The following is a 22,485-nucleotide window of genomic DNA, read 5'->3' on the forward strand; positions in this document are numbered from 1 at the left end:
GTGCCAACTTCCTCATTTTACAGATTAAGAAACTAAGAAGAGAAATTATTTGTTCACATAGAGAAGCAGACCAGTTTGCTAAATGCCTGTTCACTCAAGGTCCAGTTCTCCAAAGGACTAGTTTATTGAATGGCAGATTTCACTGAATTGATTCACACAAACTTAGCCTGGTTTTACTGATTGATATTCACCAGATTGCTTCACCAAAATCTTGTCTTTATTACCTGCTTACAAATATATAGAAAATTGTGTTGCTGGGATGGTTTCAACACCCTTTGCAATTTTCTTTAAGATTTTATTTAGTCTTAATTTTACTGCAGCTATTTCATCTCAGCTGTTGGATTTGTCAGTCCATCTTTGTAGAATGTGTTTCCTATTTTAGACACTGATCACTTCTTAGATGATTAAAACCCATAAAAAGTAATCTAATTGAGCTGATTAGCAAATCTTTATATTCATGGAAGTACAGAAGACAGTGGAACAGCTTGAGAATGTTTTGAAAGACAGAACTACGCCCTGGGTATCCAAAATCTGTGCAACATTTGTAAGTCAATATACATAAGAAAATCTCATTCTGCAAAGTCCTATTCCCAAAGAAAGTCCAAAAATGCACTGAAATTTGGTTATGGCAAAACAGCTCCGTTGAAATGGCTGAAAGCTAAACTAAAACTAAATTAATGCATCAAATGAGTGAACAAAGCGTCACAGACATCTTCAAAAGTTATCCCATCTAAAGATCCTTCTAGCCAATCCTCTCTAAAATGAATTGTTATCATTTTTAAGTAGTTAATTTTTTAGTAAATCAGTAAAAGAGTCAATTCAGCAAATGGCTATTTGGAGAATTGATCAATTGGCTATGTAAAAATTGACCAAGAGTCCTCATCTGCACATGTAGAATGACACTAAATAAGTGGCAGAACCCAGAATTGAGCCTAAATCTTCTAGTCAGTATTTAATCAGTATTTTTTCTGCTACCTCACAGTTTCTAAATTGGAGAAATGAGATGGATGGGGATGCAGTGCAATGAATATGTATGCGATAAAGTTTAAATTATCTGAAGCCTTATTCCCCTCTTCTGAAAGATATATATGATATACTAATTAGATCCTTTGGGAGATTATATTAGAATAATAGCTGAGGGCGTTTGGTGAAATCATGAAGTTCTGATATAAGAGTGCCAGGACGGACTGATTTAAAAGTTTCTGTTACTTTGAAACTGTTGTTTCTTCTACCCAGAAAGCTGAAACTAAGATGAGTTGTGGGAGTTGGAATGGCACACAGAAATAACTCAGGCCACTCCATTCTCAGCTTTTTGCCTTGGTTCCACCAGTATGGAAAATCCCTTAAGGATCTTTATCCAGGGAACATTTATTCTGTCTATATTCTCTGAAGGGGCAGTTACCAGGACGTAGACCTGGGCCTCACATTCTAGACATTACCGTGTGGATGTAGGTAAATTTTTTAGGTTAAGAGGGGATTGAGCATTTAATTGATCCTGACTAGTATTTTTTTGTTTTTTAAGGAAGAAATAATCACTACATTTATGCCTGTAAAAGAAGGAAAAGTCTTTGTGCTGCCATTGATTATGTCTAGCATTTAAGAGAATGATATAATTTTATACTTAAACTGAATTTTATACATCAAAAAAATAAGATTAATTGATTGATAGATAGATGGACAGACATATGGTAGGAAAAGGATAGTAAAATGTTCAATGGTAGAAATCTGGGTAGTGGATATATGGATATTTACTATAAAATTCTTTTGACTTTTTTATGTTTGTAAGTTTCCATAATAAATATTTTTTTAAAACCCTGAATTTTAGACCTAGCTCCACTATTTAATAGCATTGTAATCTTAGAAAAAGCCCTTAATCTCTCTATAATAGAAATAAAATTTTTTGCTTTGCCCATCTTAAATATTATAAGGATCAAATAATATAATGTAGAGGGAAGTAATTTGAAAGCTATACCATTCAATAAAAGTGATAAAATAGTGCTATTATTTCCCCTCTTGGTGATTTCAATAGCTATTCTTAGTTCAGATCAGTTTGGAGAGAGGAAGAGAATGTTCTACTTGGCTTTCTTAATGAGAAAAAACTCCCACACAGCCTTCAGCTCTCCTGCCAGTGGACAGGTGGGTCTCAGTTCTCTCTGAAGGCCATCGTCTTTATCTTTATAAGGAAGAGGCAGAAGGAAAAGCTTAAAAATAAGCATGTAAATCAGATTGCTTTCTTTTTCAGGAAGCCGTCGGGGACACATTAGAAGAACTGTGGATCTCCTACAATTTTATTGAGAAGTTGAAAGGGATCCATGTAATGAAGAAATTGAAGATTCTCTACATGTCTAATAACCTGGTGAAGGACTGGGGTAAGCTGAGGCTTGCTAACCTTCTACCTCCTGTCTATAGGAAATAGCCCATAGGGGACAGGAGGCAAAATGGGGACTTTTTTTTCTAAGCACAGAGGCAAATAGCTGTAGGAGTTCCTGTATTTCAGCTCAGCGCTTGAAATTTAAATTTAAATATTTACTTGGAATAGATCCTGGTCATGTTAATCATGAAAAAAATTTAAATTATCAAAGGCTGAAAGGAATCAGTTTAAATTTAATAATTCTTGGATGGAAGACCTTTTTGACGTCTCTGTTGCTTTGCTTTTTTATTGTACATTATCCATTCAGCATTTACTAAAACCCCATTATGTGCCGTGAGCTATGCCAAGCTCTTGAGATACACAGTTGAATAGGACACTATTCCTGCCCTCACAGAGTTCACAGCTTAGTGGGGAAGATTAGTTCATAAGGGAATAATTATGAAACTGTGATAAGTTCTGCAATAGAGGTTTGAATGAGTTGCTTTAAGAATTAAAGGTGAGGGGCTGGCCCCGTGGCCAAGTGGTTAAGTTCGCACACTCCACTTCGGCGGCCCAGGGTTTCACTGGTTCAGATCCTGGGCTCGGACCTGGCACCACTTGTCAGGCCATGCTGAGGCAGCGTCCCACATGCCACAACTAGAAGGACCCACAACTAAAATATGCAACTATGTACTGGGGGGATTTGGAGAGAAAAAGCAGGAAAGAAAAAAAAGAAGATTGGCAACAGTTGTTAGCTCAGGTGCCAATCTTTAAAAAAAAAAAAAAAGAATTAAAGGTGAGGGAATGTGCAGAGACAAAAGCAGTTTAGCCTAGCGCATACTGCTGCAGTACGACAGAGAGAAGACCTGTTGCTGCTCATTGATGTGCTGCTCTTATGATTCTGAACCTTAGCTCCTCTTCTTATCCCATCCTTAGGCTGGCAAAGGTAGAAGTATGTTTTCTTTTTCCCTCCCTTTCCATGTATCTTCAGAGAATGACTTCATATGGTTTAGCTTCCCTCACTTCCTTGAAAATCTTAAACAGTGAATTGTTCTGATTAGTCACAAGCCGAGAGCTAGTGATATTGGAATTCAACTCCCAAAATCGTAATAGTGAAACTTGCCATTTTAATATGGAATGTATTCTTTGTACTTGTAGCTGAATTTGTAAAGCTAGCAGAACTGCCCTGCCTGGAAGACTTGGTGTTTGTAGGCAATCCCTTGGAAGAGAAACATTCTTCTGAGGGCAACTGGATTGAAGAGGCAACCAAGAGAGTGCCCAAACTGAAAAAGCTGGACGGTGAGTGACTCTGAGCCAGCTTGGAAATGTTTTCTAGCCATAAGAGTTGAATTTGTGACATGGAATCTTGAAAAGGGGTAAAACTAAAGAAAATGATAGGTTGTCTCTAATCTCCAAGGCCACTTCTGTTCACAGGAAATTTGATGGTCTGGGTTTGGGCCAGGACCCAAAGAAGAAAAACTCCTAGGATATTTAGACTGGTATAAGATCATCTGTAGACCAAAAGCTTACAAGAAAACTGGGTTTATTCTCAAGTCACAAAGGTATTATTTTGCAGAAGAATTAGACATAAATGATAAGCAGTTGCTTTTTCACAACTGGATCAAAATTGTAGTGTTCTCTGTCACCCTCTTCCCCAGTTTTAATTATTCAATATCTAAGATAGGTGTCAATGTCAGTAGCTATCCCTGATTGACTGCGTTCAAGTCCCACTTCTACCGCTTCATAGCTTTTTGTCGTTGTGCTAGTTAATCTCACCAAACCTTGTTCTTTTGTAATCTAAAAACTGGAAATGATAATAGTCACAGACTTCTCTGGGTCCTGCCTCCTCCCAGTGGTGCTATCAGGAAGCCAGGCCAGGATTCCAACTGTTCCAGAACCCACAGACTTCCCTCTTTTCTGCCAGCCCAGGGCAATATCTTTCTAGTCCAAGGAGAATTACTATCCGCCTGCTTCTTTGCCACATCTTTCTGCATCTTCTCAGGAACTATCTTCTCAGTGATCTTCTTAGGCTTTTCAAAGACCAAAGCCAATAAGTCTTGATGGTCTGTTTCTGCTTTCCACACTGCGCCTGAGGCAATGAAGCACAGAGCCGACTAGCCTACCTGATTGAATGTGGGAAAGGAAGATATTTAGAAGAAACAAATAAGTAATATCCAGCTACATTATAATCATCATCATCATCATGATACCATGTACCAAATGCATGTTTTCCTCATTGTCTTCATCACCGAACTCATACGATATTCACATTCAAAACAAAAGGACCTAGTCGTCTATGATTGAAGCTTCCTTGTCCCTCAACTCTTCTCTCCCCTGCTCACCACCTCTGCTGCCCTACCATTCTATCATTCCTAGTCTGTGTCTCTTCTTTACCACCTCTATCTAAAGCTCAGTGTTCAACCCTTTTATCCACCTGAGCTTACTATGGCGGTTGTTCTTAAATGGGGCTGCATCCCTGTGGAGGGAAATTTCAGATCTCTGGGGAAAGAGTGAAAGAGGTCTATAGTGTGAAGAAGTTTTACAGGGGATTCTGATATGCCTCCCTGGAAGAGAGGTGCTCATCTCTCCTCCAATTGAGAATTATTGATGTCAAAGTCTCTTTTCCTACACCAAAAAACTTTAACGGCTTGATTGAGGTGTAATTCACATACAATTAACTGCACGTATTTAAAGTGTATAATCTGATATGTTTTGACGTACATATATACCTCTGAAATCATCCTCACAATTAAGATAGTGAACATGTGATAGTGACTTTAGTTAACAATACTGTATTGTATACTTGAAAGTTTCTAAGAGGGTAGACCTTGAGAGTTCTCACCACACACACACAAAAAGGTGACATGAGGTGATGGATGTGCTAACCTTATTGTAGTAAGCATTTCGTCATATATATGTATTTCAAATCATCACATTTACACCTTAACCTTACACAATGTTATATGTCAATCATATCTTAATAAAGCCAGGTAAATAAAGATAATGGACATATACATAACCCCCAAAAGTTTCCCTGTGCCTCTTTGTAATCCTTCCCACCTGCTGCTTGCCCCCTCCCTCCCAGGGCAATCCCTGATCTGCTTTTGGTCCCTATGGCTTAGTTTGTATTTTCTAGAATTTTATATAAATGGAATCATGCAGAATGTTCCCCTTTTTTCTCTCTGGATACACACCTAGGGATAAAATGACAAAGACAGTAAATTACCTCTTGTGGGGAGGTACAGGAATAATCAGGAAGAGGCAAACAGGTTTCTAAGATACTGGTAATGTTCTATTTCCTAAATTGGGTGATGGGTATACAATCATTGGTTTTGTTACTCTTTAAATTGTTTGTTTTGTATTTGTATGAACGAATATTTCACAATTTTAAAAACTAGAAAAAAGAGACATTAGAGTCTTAGACTTCAGCCTTTTTGTATTCACCTTTGGTTGGACTCTAGAAGTCATTTGAATCATTTGTATTTATGTCCTTCAGGATTGTACACAGGAAGTGAACTCCTTCCCTTAAGAATGGAGCAGAACCTATCATGTAGACCCTGAATAGACCAAGCCACATTATAGCCTTTTGGACCAAACATTGACCTCAGGCCAATTTGAACAGCCCCTAGAAGTGGGATAGACCAGAACAGAGATGGCTACAGCAGCTAACTTGCCTGTTTTTGCTCCTCTTCTATTGCTTATAAGCAAAACTGAGGGATCTGAAAAAGCTAAAATGAAAAAGCTAGACTGTACCAAATTATAGTGGGCTGTAGAGCAACTCTCCTGCCAGATGGTCATATAACTTGGTATAACCACTTTGGAAAACGGGCGTTATCTACAAAAGCTCTACATACACATTCCTGATTGTTGTTAGTGCTGTCAAGTTGCTTCTGACTCCTAGTGACCCTGTGTACAGCAGAGCAGAATACTGCCTGGTCTTTTTGCACTGCTGCTTTTCATAGTGTTTTCATGGCCAATTTTTTCAGAAGTGGGTGGCCAGGTCCTTCTTCCTAGTCTGTGTTGGTCTGGAAGCTCCGCTGAAACCTGTCCACCGTGGGTGATCCTGCTGGTATTTGAAATACTGATGACATGGCTTTCAGCATCCCAGCAACACACAGCCGCCAGTATAACAACTAGCGGGTGGGTGGTCTGGTTCCCTGACTGGGAAACAAACCAGGGCTGCTGGGGTAAGAGCAGCGAATCTTAACCACTAGACCACCAGGCTGGCACATATCTCTTATGACCCAGCAATTTTTCTCCTAGCTGTATACCCAAAAGAAAAGGATATGTTTGTTTACCAAAAGACAGGTATGAGAATTTCATAGCAGCACTATTTTAATAGCCATAAATTAGAAACAACCCAAATGCTCATCAACAATAGAATAGATAAATAAATTATGACATTTCATACAATGGAACATTATAGAAATGAATAAACTACAACTTCACACAACATAGATAAATCATACAAACATAGTGTTGAGCAAAAGAAGCCAGATGCAGAGTGCATACTTTATCATTCCCTTCATATCAATTTCAAAAACAGGGAAAATAACCTATGGTGTTAGACATTAGGACAGAGTATATGTTTTGTAGGGGGATAGTGACTGGAAGGGGGTCTGAGGAAGTTTTTGGGTTTCTGATAATGTTTTCCTAATCTGGGTGCTGATTACCAGATATGTTCACTTTATTTACTTTTATCAATCTGTACACATATAATTTATGCACTTTGTATGTATATTATCCTTCAATAAAACATTCACTCTCCCCCCGCAAACATGCTGTGGGGAGAACAGAGATGTAAAATTCTGCCCCTGCCATACAGACCGTGAATGTTCATTTAGAAAGGATCACAGAGGAAGAGGCACTGGAGTGGATTCTTGATGAAGGGCAGGGTTTAGGTGGCACGAGAGATGGGAGGGCGTTCCAAAATGGAGGAACTTTGTTCACCAAGAGTCCAGAGGTAGGAACGTGCAATATGAGTTTGGGAGACAGTGAGTTGATCAGTTTAGCTGGAGTGGAAGGTGACTAGCTGAAGAGTTAAGACTGAATAGTTGTTTGGGGTCGGATTGTGGGCAGGATTCAAATGCCAGAGCTCAGAAGATGGGTGGCCCTTGACCCAGTGAGAGCCTGCAGATTTGTTTTGTTTTCTGTGCTTTGGTTCTTTGGATTTTTTTTCCAGTTTATCCCTAATGTTTAATATTTGGGGAAGTAACATAAAAATTCAGATTTCTGTAAACACTGGGATTGCATATTTTATTGTGAAAAATGAAGAATATTTGTGTTTAACATACAAAGTTTTTTTAGTGTGTATAGGGCTTTATTTTTCTGCCTGGCACCTGTAGGCATTTTTATTTGCAATTCTGCATTTGAGGAGCCAAATATTCATAAGTGCTTATATTAATCCATTTCAGAATTCTCCTCAGAGGCTTTTTGGATAATTTGAAATTAAAGAAATTATTTTATGAATTTTTATTTTTTTATTTTTATTTTTTTGGTGAGAAAGATTGGCCCTGAGCTAACACCTGTTGCCAACCTTCTTCTTTTTGCTTGAGGAAGATTGTCGCTGAGCTAACATCTGTGCCAGTCCTCCTCCATTTCGTATGTGGGATACTGCCACAGCATAGCTTGATGAGCGATGTGTAGGTCGGTGCACAGGATCCGAACCCATGAACCCCAGGCCGCTGAAACAGAATTCACGAACCTAACTACTACACCATGGGACCTGCCCCACAAAATTTTTTTATTTTTATGGCATACTTCACAGCATCTCAGAGCTTCTCAGGTTAACAGGAAAATATTTCATTTAGAATTTTAAGAATCTGTTGCAAATGACGAGAAATAATTTTCTTTTTCATTTTAGGTACCCCAGTAATTAAAGAAGATGAGGAAGAAGATAACTAACACCACGTTTTCTGCTTTATGTTAACTTATTTAAATGTCGTAAGAACAATAGATAAGTTTTGTATAATTGTCTATTTTAAAGATTCTGTGTGGGCAAAACATTCTTAAGATAAAACAAATCTCTCATTCTTATCTATTTTTTTCTTAACCTCTTCACTGTTCCTCCCCCAGAACGGTAACCCCAACTCTATATATTCTAGTCCTCTTCTTAGAAACTACAAACTTCCAATTTTTGTCTTCAGTCCCAATTATGTACTTCGTGGCCCCGTCCACTGCAACCTGTATAGACCAGTCATTTTTAACAACAAAGGAACAAATGTGGTTCTTTATTCAGTTTGTTTAGCTTTCTTTCAGGCCAGACATTTAAATATATATACTTAACTTTTGAATCTGTAGACCATCTTTCCTGAAGGTCCATCTCCTTATGACTCAGAAGCACAAGTGTGTCATGCCTGTGGTTCAGAAGGCAGCATGGTGATAGGAAGTGTTCCTCTTAGAAATACAGCAGCAGCCCTGGAACCAAGACTCCCAAGTTCAGTTGGAAAAGTTATGGTGAAAAAAGGAAAATTAACATCTTAGAGGCCTTATAGCCCACGTTACATTTACCTATTTGTTTTTCCAAAAATATGTGGATTGTCAACTGGAATTTAGGTTGCGTTTACATGTTTGGCCACTTGAGTCACTGTGCACAGTCAGTCATTCTGTGATTTAGGTCAGTGGTTAAAATGACTGTCATGATCATTCCTTTGACCAATACTGTGGCCATCTTACTCATGTGGACCTGACCTTAGGCACACTTTTTGGTTTATAGTTCCTTATGTGTTGTATGAGGAAATATATATGAGCAGTAGTTATATTTGAATTCCTAGCCTAAATGTTGGCCATTCATGTATGTCAAAATTTGCCCTAATAATTAACTTTAGTCTGTTGACCATCATGTTGGGAGAAGTGATTGTTATAAGGGTATAGAACTTAAAGACTGAATTTGGTGCCTTTCAATAAATGAAATTTAGTATTTCAAAGTATACTTTTAGAAAAGTTCTAAATTAACCAGCTCTTAAAATGGCTTATGTAAGTGGTTGTGAAGGGAAAAGAGAAGAGGTGTTTTCATTACAGGATCCCAGACAAATGGCAATTTTTTGAGGATTGCCTCCTCTGTAAAGCATTGTAGGTGATTTAGCCTCAAAATTGCAAAGCAATAGTTGGATGCAGAGCTTAGAATTTATCATATAAGAAAAAAAATTATTCTTGAAAAGTGCAAGATATGGCAGTCAGTAATGAGATGAAGCCCATAGCAGGCCCTGACGGAAGCGCTGATAGATTGCAGAAAGAAGTCAGAGGCCTCTGCCAGTACGTGCCTCAAGTCCCTCGGTCGGAGACGCTGATTCTTGTTTCCCTATTTTCTTGTATAAAGTCAAAGAGGGGAGTCATTTTTAAAAAGTGATTGCGTAAGTAGTCCTGAATTTCAGAAGTTCTTAGCTATCATTTAAGCAGGAATTACGTGCTTTCTCTGAGTCACTCTGATCAAAAGGGATCACTGCTTCGACAATCAATTCTAAATACAAACAACAGGAGGGAAAATTAGTCCCACACTTTTTAGCTTCCTTTCAACTCTTTCTTACAATCTGATAGGAAGAAATCTTTACTCTGACTGGCTTCTACATTCAAAGCTTCTGGGTATTTCTTTTGTGAGCCAGAGGCAATGAGCAGTCCCCTCAGTGATGTTGAAGGCCCATAAGCTAAGAGGGAAGATGATCTTCTTTACTTGTAGTTTGCACATCTAAGCCATATTGCTATATGTGGGTATATTTTCTAAAAATTATTCTGGAAGTGAATATGGTAGTAGAGAATGGATGACTTCATATTGAATTTATTTGTAAAATGGCTTACAGTGTTGGTGTTTGTTTTTCCTGAATTCTGTAATATAGAAACTAATTTTCTTTCTCCTTGTTTCTTTTCTTTTCTTTTCCTTTTTTTTTTTTGCTGAGGAAGATTAGCCCTGAGCTAACATCTGCTGCCAATCTTCCTCTTTTTTTGCTTGAGGAAGATTAGCCCTAAGCTAACATCTGTGCCAGTCTTCCTCCACTTTATATGTGGGTCACTGCCATAGCATGGCTGACAAGTGGTGTAGATCTGTGCCTGGGATCCAAAGCCGTGAACCCAGGCCACCAAATTGGAGCACACTGAACTTTAACTACTACATCATGGGGCTGGCCTTTCTCCTTGTTTTTTGATATCTTTTAATTACTGGTAGGTCTCAAAGAAATATAAGGAGCTTGTCTGTGTTTATTTCACACAAAATTTATACTCAGTTCCACTCAGCAAATATTTGAATGACTTCTATGCGTCCATTTCTTGGTATTGAAGCCAGAATCCATGCCATTAGAAAATGGAAAATAGGGTATATGAAGAAGTTGAGAATATTCTCTCAAATCATTCCTTAAATCATCCTTTACTGCTGCAAATTTAACTGATATTAAATGCCTTTGTTTTATGCTTCTTGGATTAGATATTTGACCTACTTGGAATGGATTCTCTCCGTGCTCCTGGTTTAAAGCATTATGCCATTTTAATGGCTCGTTTAAATTTCTTCTATTTTTATAATGATGGTAGAGCTCTGGAGTCAGCCCAGTATTTTAATTTTTTACAGAAAATTTGATTTCATTTGGCCAAGGAATCAAACTTTTCTATGTTCCCTAACTCTAAGCTTATGGCTGTGTTACCTGGTGAGGCCTTGAAAGGTTTTTTTGTTCTCTGTTAATAGAAGTTTGTTCCTTTAAACCAGAATTTCTCAACCCTGGCACTGTTAACATTTTGGGCTGGATAATGTTGGGGGGGGGGTGCTGTCCTGTGTATTAATAGAATGTTTAGCAGCATCTCTGGCTTCTACTCACGAGATGCCAATAGAACATCTTCCCCAATTGTGACAACCAAAATGTCTTCAGACATTGCCATCTGTCCCCTGTGGCAGAGGAGTGAGAATAAATTCGCCTGTGGTTGAGAGCCAAGCCAGTGCTCTAAACCAGCATTCCTTTGTCCAGGTCCATTTGCCTCCACTCTGTAGCCATGTGCTACCTGAGTCGTTGTGTGAGAGAAGGGGATGTATTTAATAATCATGGATGGAAGGAGATGGTCACTAATGTTTCCCTTTTTTGTAGTGCTCATTTTAACAGTTTCCACATAACATTAGAATCTCAGGGCTGGAAGGTTCAACTTATTTTTTTCTCAACTTTTCTTTCTTAACATTCTTGTTTATCTTAGGACAGTGATTATTAACCTACCTCTCTCTTACTATCAACAGAATCTAATTTTATGATAGATTTTTCTTTGTCTCTAAAGTTTAACGTTTGGAGTGTACTTTAGAAAATGGGTCATCATTCTTCAAGTGCTCATTCATTGTCCAATAATGCATGTAAATTTGCAGACTGTAGCCATCATTAAATATTAAAAAATACTGTATAAAATTTAGTCATCATATATGAAAGTTAGCTGGCGTAGACACCAATTTTTTATGTGATCGGAAGTATGTCTGGTCATGATAACTGGTCAATAACTTGATATGGTTAGTGGATCCATTCCACAAATAGAGGTGGTGTAAGACACTTAAATGTGGTTCCTGGGTGGAAAGAGAAATTTTGACTTGAATAGGTACTTCTTCTGATACCTTTTACCGGTGGTCTGAAGTAGAATAAGGAGAAATAAGAAGATACTCTTAATTGTTGACTTATTCTCAGAATTGGTGACGGGTAAGTAGAGTTGAAGGTAGTTATCTTTGTGGCCCAGAATCTTCCACTTGGATTTTTCTTAGGGCTAAATAGAAAAAGTGTAGGGCCTAGGAAGGTTGGATTTAACCATTAAAAAAATTAGGAGGAAATGTCAAAGTATCAATCATGAGTAGTTAGTGTCTCTCACTGCAGTCTGACTGTCCTTTCACAAAGACCTTACATCATGAGTATTGGTAAGGGGAGAAGACTAACTGCTGACCTGAAAGTTATCCTTCATCAGAAATTAATTCCTTTGGCACCTATTTTCTTTATTTGGGCTGCTTAGTGTGTCTGTAAATAATTAAATATAAACCAAGATTCAGTATAGCAGAGTTGGTGCTTCTGACAAAGCTAACTTGACCATATTCCTTTGTCTTCACTCTAGCATGAGGCTTTTTGCTTAAACCATAAAATAGGTGCAATTAAAAAAAATTAAGGATGTTTTAAAAAGAAATCACTAAACTTTTAGAAACCCCTCATCTATGTCTCTATTCCTGTCTTTTTATAAACCAGTGACTGCAAAGGAAGAAAACTGAAAGGAAAAACTAGACTCTTACCTTTTTCTGACCTAAGATAAATTTTCACCTGACACTTGCAGAAGTCATAACTGGATTCTAGTTCATTTCCCATATCGGGTGGGTTAGAGGAGAACCAGCCAACCAAATTATGATCTAGCAAATTTAACAAGGGGTGGGGAAGAGTAAACTATTTTTTCAGCAGATTTGCACTTTAAAATTATGAACTGGATGTTGGTGGAAAGTACTCCCAAAGGGAAGTTGGGTAAACACCTAGCCTGCGTGTGGATGTTAGAGAACCAAACCTCATCCTTGCTCCTTCTAAGCCCTCCTGAGCGGTAGTTGTCTGTTGACATCATCAGAGTCAGGATTTCCCTATTTCTCTACTTGGTGTCATCTTCCATGTCTGCTGTATAGACAGGCATGCCTCTGGGGGACGTGTCAAATAGAATTCTACTCGGAATAGAAACTTTGTGAGTTATCTTTCCCATGTCTAGATTTTTAAAATTAATTGATGTTGGCTAAATTAAGTTGTGGCTAATGTTATGAGGGTGGGACGTTCTTTGCTTCTTTGGTCAGCAGGGTACCTGCCTCTGAGGTGCTATTGCCTAGAGGGATCGATCCCATCAAAAGACTGGTGAGTTGGTAGCTGTGGAGAACATACAGATAGCAGCTCCTTCTCCCTGGCTGTCAGTCATGATCACGAGCATCATTCCAGAATCTTTGGCTTCTAGAACCAACTCCATTCTGAAGAACATTTTAACATCTATTAATACTTTGGTAATAATCTTTTATATGCAGGAATTTTGTAGCATGACTTTATGACTAAACTTATTGTGTTAAATTATTTAGAAATGTTGTTTCTGAATGTTATTTTGTGAGACTTGTTTTAAAATAGTAATAAATTGCTATTTTATAAAAAAATTAGTTTGTCTCTCTTTTCATTACATGACCATTAGTTTTAGCTAACAGAGCAACTACATGAACTTCCAATGATATTCCCAGTTCTAAAGAAATTCTGTCTTTGAATGACATATTCCACACAGGTTGTGTGTGTGAGAGAGAGTGACTCATTGCTTTATGCTAAATTTGTTTTTCAGATGTTCACTACCATTGGTAATCTCGTCTCTTGGGTTTGTCAGTCTTTCCTAGAAGCTCTCTGGGCACCGTTTCAAATGATTAGGATCCTGGAAAGAGTGCTTCCAGGGACAGCAAGTTACTACTGCACTTGGCCATTCCTCATCCTCTCCTTACTTCCGGAAGAGTACAGGATTAAGGTTGGCTGATAGGCCCTTGATTTGTGGTCTGGAATAACCTGACGTTGGCGAGCCCCTTTATGATACACAAGAAACAGGAAGAACCGGGCAACAGCAGTAAAATTACACATTTTCCCAGCACTTATTCTGTGCTATCAGCCAAATGTAACTTTGGTCACAGAAAGGAAATTTAGTGGTTTCTACTTCTCTATTCCACAGTTCTTTGGTTATGAAGATATGTTTCTTGCTTCTGTCCTCCTTTAAAACGCAGATTTTAATTACTGAGCCTATAAAGAGAAAACCTTAATTCAGTTTATAAATAGCTCATTATTCTTTTTAGTTCATTGTTTTCTAGAACAAGGAATGGACAGCTAGAATCTTGACATTGTTTTATACCATATATACGTACTGTATTAAATATATATGTATGTATATGTAGATATATACAATTGTTATATATAATGAAAGAATCGTAAGTGATGCCACTTCCTCCTAAAATGCAATCAACTCCGCAGCTATAAGAAGAATGTATATCCCTATGTACAGACATAGAAGGATGCCCATAACATATTGGGTGACAAAATGAAGAACCCGCTATTTTTGTTATGAATGTAATATGTATGTGTGTGGCGTGGGAGTGTGTACATATACGTGTGGCTGGTTGGTGTGTGGCACCAGTGGGAGCGTGTATGTATGTGTGTGGAGAAATAAAAATGTATGGTAGGGGCAGGAGACTGTGGCAGTGTGTGAGGGAGTGCTGTGGGTAAGCTGGGAGTGAATGTGTGAAGACAGGATTGTGAGACGTGAGGGGAGTGTGTGTGTACCCAGCACAATGCCACTGGGAATGGAGGGGGAATGGGGACATGTTTATGGGGGAAACTGAGGATTTGCATATCTGTTGTGGGGGTCACACATGAGGAGATGTGTGTATTGAGAGAAGAGTGTGAGGGAGGAACAGCCAAGGAACGTGAGGACATGAATGAGTGTACAGAAAAATCTGTTAGAACATATACCAATATTAGCCTTTATATATACATTTTTTACCTTACGATTATTACATAGGTCAGCTATAATTTTAAAGCCTTGTTACTGGGGGAACCCCACTGAACTCATGTTCATGTGATCACTTCTGGATTTACTGGAGTCTCGAGAGGGACATCTTCAGTCACTAAATCTCTGCAGCCAAATAAACGTTTTTAAGCCACATTTCCCTTTTTATATCCTCTTGATATAAAAGGGCTGCTGTAAAACTGAAACACTCATTTCACAGATAATGAGTATTATTCCTGCATGTAAACAAACATTTTCAGCTGAAAAGGGACCTAAAGGGGAGAAAAAGCATAACTATATAACCTCCTAAACCCCATTTCAGGATTTTCTAACATGTTAGAGTAAGTTAATATTCACTTATGTTTATTTAGCCTTCTAACATTTGCCTGGTAGAACACACACAATTGAACACATTAAAAGGTATTGCAATTGAAACTTTCATAGTATGATATAAAGCTTAAAGATAAAATAATTGAGGTCTGATTTTTTAAGTAACAGGGGAGGTCTTCCTAAGAAAACAGAATACAGATCTTAATTACACTGAAATTTTTTATACGCGTCAGAAAAATGAGAAGACAATAGAATTTTTAAAATATTTTTATTCATATACATGTATTTGATAACTTCAAATTTAGAACACTTGGAATCAGTATGAACAAGGAGAACTATTCAGTGACAAAGATTTGAAATGGGGGAATGGATACTGTAACTGGTTCATATTAACCTCCCCATGCGATTTATACCTGTATCTTGAACAGTGAAAAATTCTGATTTACACAGCCCTATAATTACAGTATTTTTCTAACACCCCATTTCATAGTCTCAGAATACTTTTGAATTAAACTGATCCAGACGTTTAAAGATGAAAAATAAGAAATTTGCACTATAAAGTTGAATAATATCTAATTCACATTTCTTTCCATTAACATAAATCAGGTACAATTTACAGTGAACACAAAAACTATTCACGATATTAGTAACAAACAACAGTTCACATTTTTACTGAACACTTCTTGCATTAGTCAGGCCCTACGCTAAACGTCTGAACATGCAATTTCACATTTAATTAACCTTGATAGGAAGTGTCACAAGTTCACATGTTTTTCACAACTGATGATGATGCTACTTTGACAGCTTGCACTGAGCACTTGTGTCCAAGCCTTTGCCTGGAATTATAGCTAGCATGACTCCCTTGTAGCAGCTCAGGGTGTTCACGCGCACAATTTTACCACTGTAACATAAATATGAAGGCCTGACTTCTCCCCAGAAAACAGAACACGCCTTAGTCTTTACTAAGAGACACCCCTATAAGACAGCACAGAGACAAGGAAAGCAGCTGTGATCTAGGTCTGCACGGACGCCCCGTTCCCCGGGACTCAGAAGTGGCCCTCCAGGCCTAACTGCAGGAGGGCGGCCTCGGCCTCCTCCTCCTCCTCCTTGGCCTCCTCCTCGCGGATCTGCACCAGCAACTGAAAGAGGTTAGGGGCCGGCCCTTCCGCAGCCCCGGTCAGCCACAGCTGCCTTCGGATGGCCCCGCTGTGGTTGGCCCCGGCAATGACCTGCTCCAGACGGGCCTGGTTCACGTTATCTTTATCTATGGCCCCCTTCTCCACCACCTTCTGCAGCAGAGGCTCCAGACGAATGACATAAGCAGATAACTTTTCTCCCGGGTTCTGGTAAGTGTTCAGAAATCTGACCTGCGCGTCCCTAGAGCTCTCGACGCTCCCAAACACCTGCTCCAGCGCCTTCAGGCATTCAGCGGTGGTTATCGCAGGGTTGTTAGTCTTGAGGATGCGGATGACATCAGCGGCGGGGCCTCTAAGACTCTCCATCAACCGCCGCCTCTTTTCTAAATCGGACACCTGCCACTCCTCTATGACCTCATTAGTGTGCTCCAGCCAGGGATCAAAGGTCTCCTCCCCAGGCCCCGGGATGTCCCTCCCTGAGAACAGCGTCAGCTTCTTGTACCATATGGACTCAACAAGAGGCTGAATAACATTATCCAAAATATAATTTAACATCTCTGCTGGCATATCTGGGCCTGGGGCCGGAGCGGGGTTCTGAAACCCTAGGACACGGGCAACATCTTGCACGGTCCACCCCTCTCTCGCTAGGAAGAGGTGTAACCTTTCTAAAAATTCAGCATCGGAAGTCGGGGGCTTAAAGACCACTTTCCAGACGCCCCCCTTACCCGGCATCTCCCTGGGGATCGCGGCGTAATCGATAGCGCCAGTGAGCTCTAACAAGGCTGCCTTCGCATTCTCTTCCCTCCAGAACATTCTCCCAAGCACTCGATAGGGCACCTGGGGCATCGCAGCCTGGAGGGTCTCTTCGATTTCAGCCTCATCACAGTTCACGGGGATCCCCCAGACCAGCAGCGCTCTCTGGGAGTTCACATCCATGCCCCTGCACCAGTCTTCCAACAGTGTCATCGCCATTTTCCCAACTATCAAGGACCCCAGTTTTACAAAAACGAATTCGCCTATGGCTCTCCTGCTCAAGGACTGAGGACGACAGCAGACACTCTCCCCCAGTATGCCCGCGGGAGGCAAGCTTTAAGCAATCACCACAAACGACCCCGGAGTCCTGGTCTCGTCCTCTCGCCGTCCCCCAAAGTCAGTCCGTCGGCGAGTTCTCGGAGCGAAGCCTCGGGGATGCTCTGTCCGTCAGTCACTCAGCCGCCGCCATCTTGCGTCTGCGGCCGGGGTCCTCTGCCCGCGCGGGCAGGCCGTCGCGTCGCCGAGGCGAAGGCGAGGAGCGCGGGTGGCCGGCGAAGGCAGGAGGCGCCGGGAGCGGTCGCGGGGCGTGGCCGCCTCCTCTCCGCAGCCGGGGCCGCGCTCGCTGCTGCTCCCGGAGTCGATGGGGCGTTCGCGGTCGGAGCCGGGCCTCCAGGCGGGCGCGGAGCGGCTGCTTCGCAGGCGAGGACCGTGGCGCCCCCGCAGGGAGAACTGCCCTGATGTGCAGCGGTGGCGGCGGGGCCAGCCCGCGCGAGGCTTCTTCCCGGGTGCAGGGACCTCTCTGGGCGGCGAGGACACCGAGGACTGAGGACACAGGCGGAGGCGCGAGAAGGACGTGGAAGCGAGGCGAGGGCGGGCACGGGCGGCCGTGCGCGCGGGCCGCGGCGGGCTGGCGGGGCTCGGCTGCGGGCTTCTCGGACCCGCTGCCAGCCGAGGCGGTACTGCCGCAGTGGGGGCGGGGCCAGCCGGGTGAGCGGCATCCGCCCCGCCTCCGCGGCCCGGCCTGCGGGAGCGTAGCCATGGCAACGGTGGCCCAGACGACGCGAGCTCCGCGCGCTCCGGCGGCCCGCGGGGGTCAAGCGGTTGCCATGGTGCCAGCCGGGGGGCTGTGGGCACTGGTTTGTTTGACGGCGCATTTCATTTTCCAGAGTTTTTGTTTTTTCTTTTAACAAAACACCATGTTTAAAAGACAATAATATAATTCTGCAGTGGATTAAGATGATATTGTTGAAAATGCGTCCGTCAAGGCAGTCTTGTCTATTCCTGTCGCTCATTCAACCAGCCAATGCCACATATGAAACTACCCTCTTCAGCAGCGCGGCTTCCCTGGGCCACCTGATCGCATTCTGCACCCTCCATATTTCATCGCAATGAAACGAAAACGATGGAAGTGTGCCATTTACATGTTTTTGTGTGAAACACTGAGTGGAGACTTTTTCTTGTCCAAAATTTTGTAAAAAGATCTATTCGGTAATCTTTGTTGCCAGGCAAATGCTAGTTTGCTGTTTCCTCTGTCCTAGCATCATTGACAATGGACTGATAAAACAGAACCCTTACAGTTCAAAAATGTTGAGTAATCCCCTGCAAGCAAAACCAGGCCTACCTCGGTCAACCCCAGATGGTGAAAATCTCCCCAAAGAACACAGCACTCAACTCTGAATTTTTAAAACCTTATTTAATAAAAGGTTTAAAGATACAGAAGAACATTCAAAAGTAAATAAGTTACATAGGTACATTACAATCACATCAGCAAGATTTTCTTTAGTGTATTAATTTTTTTATAAAAAGCACACAAAAAATAAAATCTTCAGTCTGGTCTATCACAACTGTACAGCAAAAGAGGTAATATTTATATATATGTACACTATTTTAATATGTAACAGTCTTTAAAAAAGGGTGCCACAGGCAACAAACACACAAAAGGCAGTGTCTGATTTTTTTTCAAAATAAAAGGAATATACTTATTTATATGCTATTAAAATATTTGTACAATAATTACAGACTGTCAAGGCTGTTCCTGTGCTCTGTCCCCTCCAACAAGGCCCTCAACTTAGAGAGAAATGAGGAAAAGGAGAAACAGTTGCAAATTGTTAGAGGCAAATATTAACACAGCAAAATATGGGGAGGACATACAATTGTTTTATAAAAATATGCATACTTGCTGTAAACCTAAGGAGTTAGGCTCGCCAGTCTGGTAATAAATACCATCTGAGAAAAGTGAGTCCCAGTGGAAACATTTAAACACTGAGGCTTGAGCATGTATTGTATTCCTCCTTCATCTTAACATCTGGCACATAAGAAAGAGGTTAGGTCACTGAGGCAGTTAAATATAGGGGATCCCTTTAGACATAAGCAGCGCACGACCTCTGTGCCAGGGGTGGAGGTGGGGTGGCAGAAGGGGTGGGTGTACCTTAGCTGTGAGGGGGGCTGCTGAAGGCATGGAGGACAGTGCTGAAGCCCTGTCTCCTTGGGTGGGCAAGAGACCTCAGAAATGGTCTGGAACACAGGCACTAGGTTAGTTTCATGCCCTTAGCTGAGTGTAATGGAGGCTGGGAGATGGATATGTGAGATGACGTGGGGAGGATATTATAAAGCCGGAGCTGTTTGTCATTTAACTTCTTAATGCAAAGAGCTCTGAATAGAATAAAAAAGAAAATGAAAAAACGAAAGATGAGCCCAATGTGTTCACAGGGAGAAAGCACCATAAAAGATATACCTCTGCCAGCTTCTACGGCTGCACCTACTTTATTGGCAGGGCACTTGCCACAATTGCATCTGCCCTCTAAGCATTTTAACTTTCACGTTGCATTCTAGATATAAATCCATCCTGGAGCATGAACCCTTCTAAAATGCGGTGTCTTGTGGGATTAATACAGAGAGGTACCATCTTGATTTTCTCCACCTACATTCACCTGGTCTGGTCTCCGTGAGCTTAGAAGAGGAGAGTCACTCTGGACGAAGGAGGTTTCTGTTCCCACATGTCCATAAAGGGGCCTGGAACTAAATACGGTTTAAACAGAAAAAACCTTGGGAAACATAAGTAGCACTTTGGGGAGAAGCTGTGAAGGCACTCGTATTACACAAGTGATTTAGAAGAGAGCCTAAATTTGCTACCCTCCTGTTTCTGGAGGGCATATCAGATTTTTGCAGTTTTGGGACATTGAACTTGTAGAAGCCTATGGAGGAAACTAACTGGGAAGTTGGAGATCCAGGAGTCTGGGGGGAGAATATTGTTATTCCCATAGCTGGAGTCCTATAGAACCATATTAATACATAAATGAATGCTGAAAGATACCTGATAGTGCATAGTTTAGAAACAAAACTCCCTCCCCGCTCCCAGCTCCCGCCATGATGCCTTCAGGCTATCTCATAGGGAGCGGAAGGAATACTTTTTGGCTCCTTCCTAACATGTTGACCTGTCATAGACTTGCATTCACTTAGAACTTCTTTTACACAACAGACCCAAAAAAATAGCCCTCCTATGGGACTGGCAAGTGAAGGGGCCTCTAGAACCTTTCAGCCCTTTCACTTCAGTGACTCCACACCAAACACGGCTTCTTCAAGACAGAAACAAAACCAGAATCCTGGCTTCCAGCCAATCCTCTCAGGCAATTTGAAAGTACAGCCAGAGAAAAGGTAGCAACAAGAACTGCCTTTGCTCTCCCTTGTTCCTGCCCATCTCTGTGTGGCTTTGGTGACACCTTCCACCTTTCAGTGCTACTGTCATTCCCACTGGCAAGTTTCCAGAGCAGTGAGGCGAGGGACCTTAGGGTCTGGAAAATCGGGGGATGGGGCGGATGCCAAGAAGGTGCCTTGTTTTGGGATAAATGCACTTGGGCCTCTGGAAAGCAGGAAGCCCCTGGTCCCTGAGAGGATGTTAAAAATTAAATATTAAGAATAAATAAATAGCTCCCAAATGACACAAGTCAAGGAATGAAGGCTCCTGTCCAATCTGGTTAGGAGACCTCCCCCTCCCAGGGAAGGATCCAGAAATCTCCAGCATGCAAGACTGGGGGCTAGGCTGTGGATGTCAGCGCTAGAACAGGTGAAGTGAGGTTAGGTTGCAGCTGCCAAGGGCAGGACAGAGGCCGGCAGGGAACTTGCACCAAGGAGGAGCAGGATGGGCCTAGGCTAAGCTCCCTTAGCAGCCTCCAGGGCCCAAAGGTATTTGGTAAAAAGGTGGGAAGCAGGAAGAGCCAAGGCTTATCAAAAGCTCCCTCAGGCCTAGCCCTGCAGCCTCGTCCTCTGCATCGGTCCCTTCCCTCTGGCAGGCTGAGAGCTTGGAGGGGAACACTGGCCTCTTCCCCTAACATCTGAGAAAACTTTCTAGCCCCAGCAGGCTGCTAGCAAGCAGCAAAGGGACAGGCAGCTGTCCTCAGCCTTTCTCCCTCCGGGCATTCTCACAGCCTCCCTCCCAGGGAGGAGGTGGGCTCTCTGAGGACAGGGTCACTAGAGCAGCTTAGGCCTGCACATTGTCACGCAGGGGACAGCTCAGTGCCAGGCTAAGCTCCCCCTCAGAGATGGCCACCCAAGTCCCTCCAAGGGAGTCTCTTTTTCCGGGGCTTGGGGCAGGGCCTGTGTAGCCTTTCAGGTCCTCTGGGGAGGGGGACTAATGCTGCAAGCGAGGGGGGGCGGGGGTAGGCGGGGGGTGGGGGGGTGAGCTTGTGCTTGGCTCTCCATGGTGACCGAGGGGAGCAGGAGGAACAAAGAGGAAATGAAGAGACTGCGCGGCAGCACAGGTCCAGCGGTGGCAGCGGCTGGAGCCCCTCCGGAGGGGCAGCCCCCGCGAGCAGGGACTCTCACAGTTTCGGGAAAGCATGAGGACAACTTCCGACAGACTGAATGCAAAGAGAACTGGATCCTGCAGCCCTTAACACTGCTCCCGGGGCCTTTATAAATAAACGAGCCGTTTATTTTATTGTCTTATTTGTTTTGCAGAGACAAGTCCACGCGATCTCTCCTCTCTCCCTCTGGAGGTCGTGGGGTGCTCGCAGACGCTTTGGCAGGCTGGTGCGGGGAGGGCCGGGCCGGAGGAGGGCCGCCCTGGCTCCCCAAGCCCGGGACCTCAGCCCCTCTCGCCCGCGCTCTCCTCCCGCAGGGCCGACGGGTGTGGGGAGGCGGCGGCGGCAGTCGCCGCTGCGGCCGCGGCCTCTTTCTCCTTCAGCCTCAGCGCCGCGGCCTTCTTCTCCTGCTCCGCGTGGCTCTTCATGTGGGCGCTGCGGCTCTTCACCTTGTAAAACACCCTAGAGCCGGGCAGGAGAGGCTCAAGTAAGAGCTCCGTCCCCACCACCGCGCCACGTGGGTCCTCCCCCATCTCACCCCCGCAACTAAGGGATGGATGGGCTCTTGATTCAGTGCCATCCTTCCCCTTCTAAATGCTGCCAAGTGACATCACTGCCCTGGAAATCC

At 42.4% G+C, this 22,485-nt stretch overlaps 3 protein-coding genes across 4 annotated transcripts in view; 1 reads left to right on the plus strand and 2 right to left on the minus strand.

Moving 5' to 3' along the window:
- DNAL1 (dynein axonemal light chain 1) overlaps nt 1–13,457 on the plus strand; it is a 39,300-nt gene extending 25,843 nt beyond the window's left edge. Inside the window, exons 6-8 of the mRNA XM_014835782.3 lie at nt 2,243–2,369; nt 3,509–3,649; nt 8,214–13,457. Of these exons, the coding sequence (XP_014691268.1) occupies nt 2,243–2,369; nt 3,509–3,649; nt 8,214–8,254 (309 nt within the window). The 3' untranslated portion in view covers nt 8,255–13,457. The remainder of the gene's footprint in view (nt 1–2,242; nt 2,370–3,508; nt 3,650–8,213) is intronic.
- Nucleotides 13,458–15,420: 1,963 nt separating this feature from the next.
- On the minus strand, nt 15,421–17,373 carry PNMA1 (PNMA family member 1). The gene has a single exon (XM_014835667.3). It carries the CDS (start codon nt 17,275–17,277, stop codon nt 16,216–16,218), a length of 1,062 nt encoding a protein of 353 aa, XP_014691153.1. The 5' UTR covers nt 17,278–17,373; the 3' UTR covers nt 15,421–16,215.
- Nucleotides 17,374–18,732: 1,359 nt separating this feature from the next.
- Nucleotides 18,733–22,485, minus strand: part of MIDEAS (mitotic deacetylase associated SANT domain protein) — a 65,577-nt gene continuing 61,824 nt past the window's right edge. For both annotated transcript variants that reach the window (XM_014835663.3, XM_044773966.2), the window contains exon 13: nt 18,733–22,319. In XM_014835663.3, the coding sequence (XP_014691149.1) occupies nt 22,142–22,319 (178 nt within the window). In that variant the 3' untranslated portion in view covers nt 18,733–22,141. The remainder of the gene's footprint in view (nt 22,320–22,485) is intronic.

Source organism: Equus asinus, chromosome 7, assembly GCF_041296235.1.
Source record: "Equus asinus isolate D_3611 breed Donkey chromosome 7, EquAss-T2T_v2, whole genome shotgun sequence".
Lineage (NCBI taxonomy): Eukaryota > Metazoa > Chordata > Mammalia > Perissodactyla > Equidae > Equus > Equus asinus.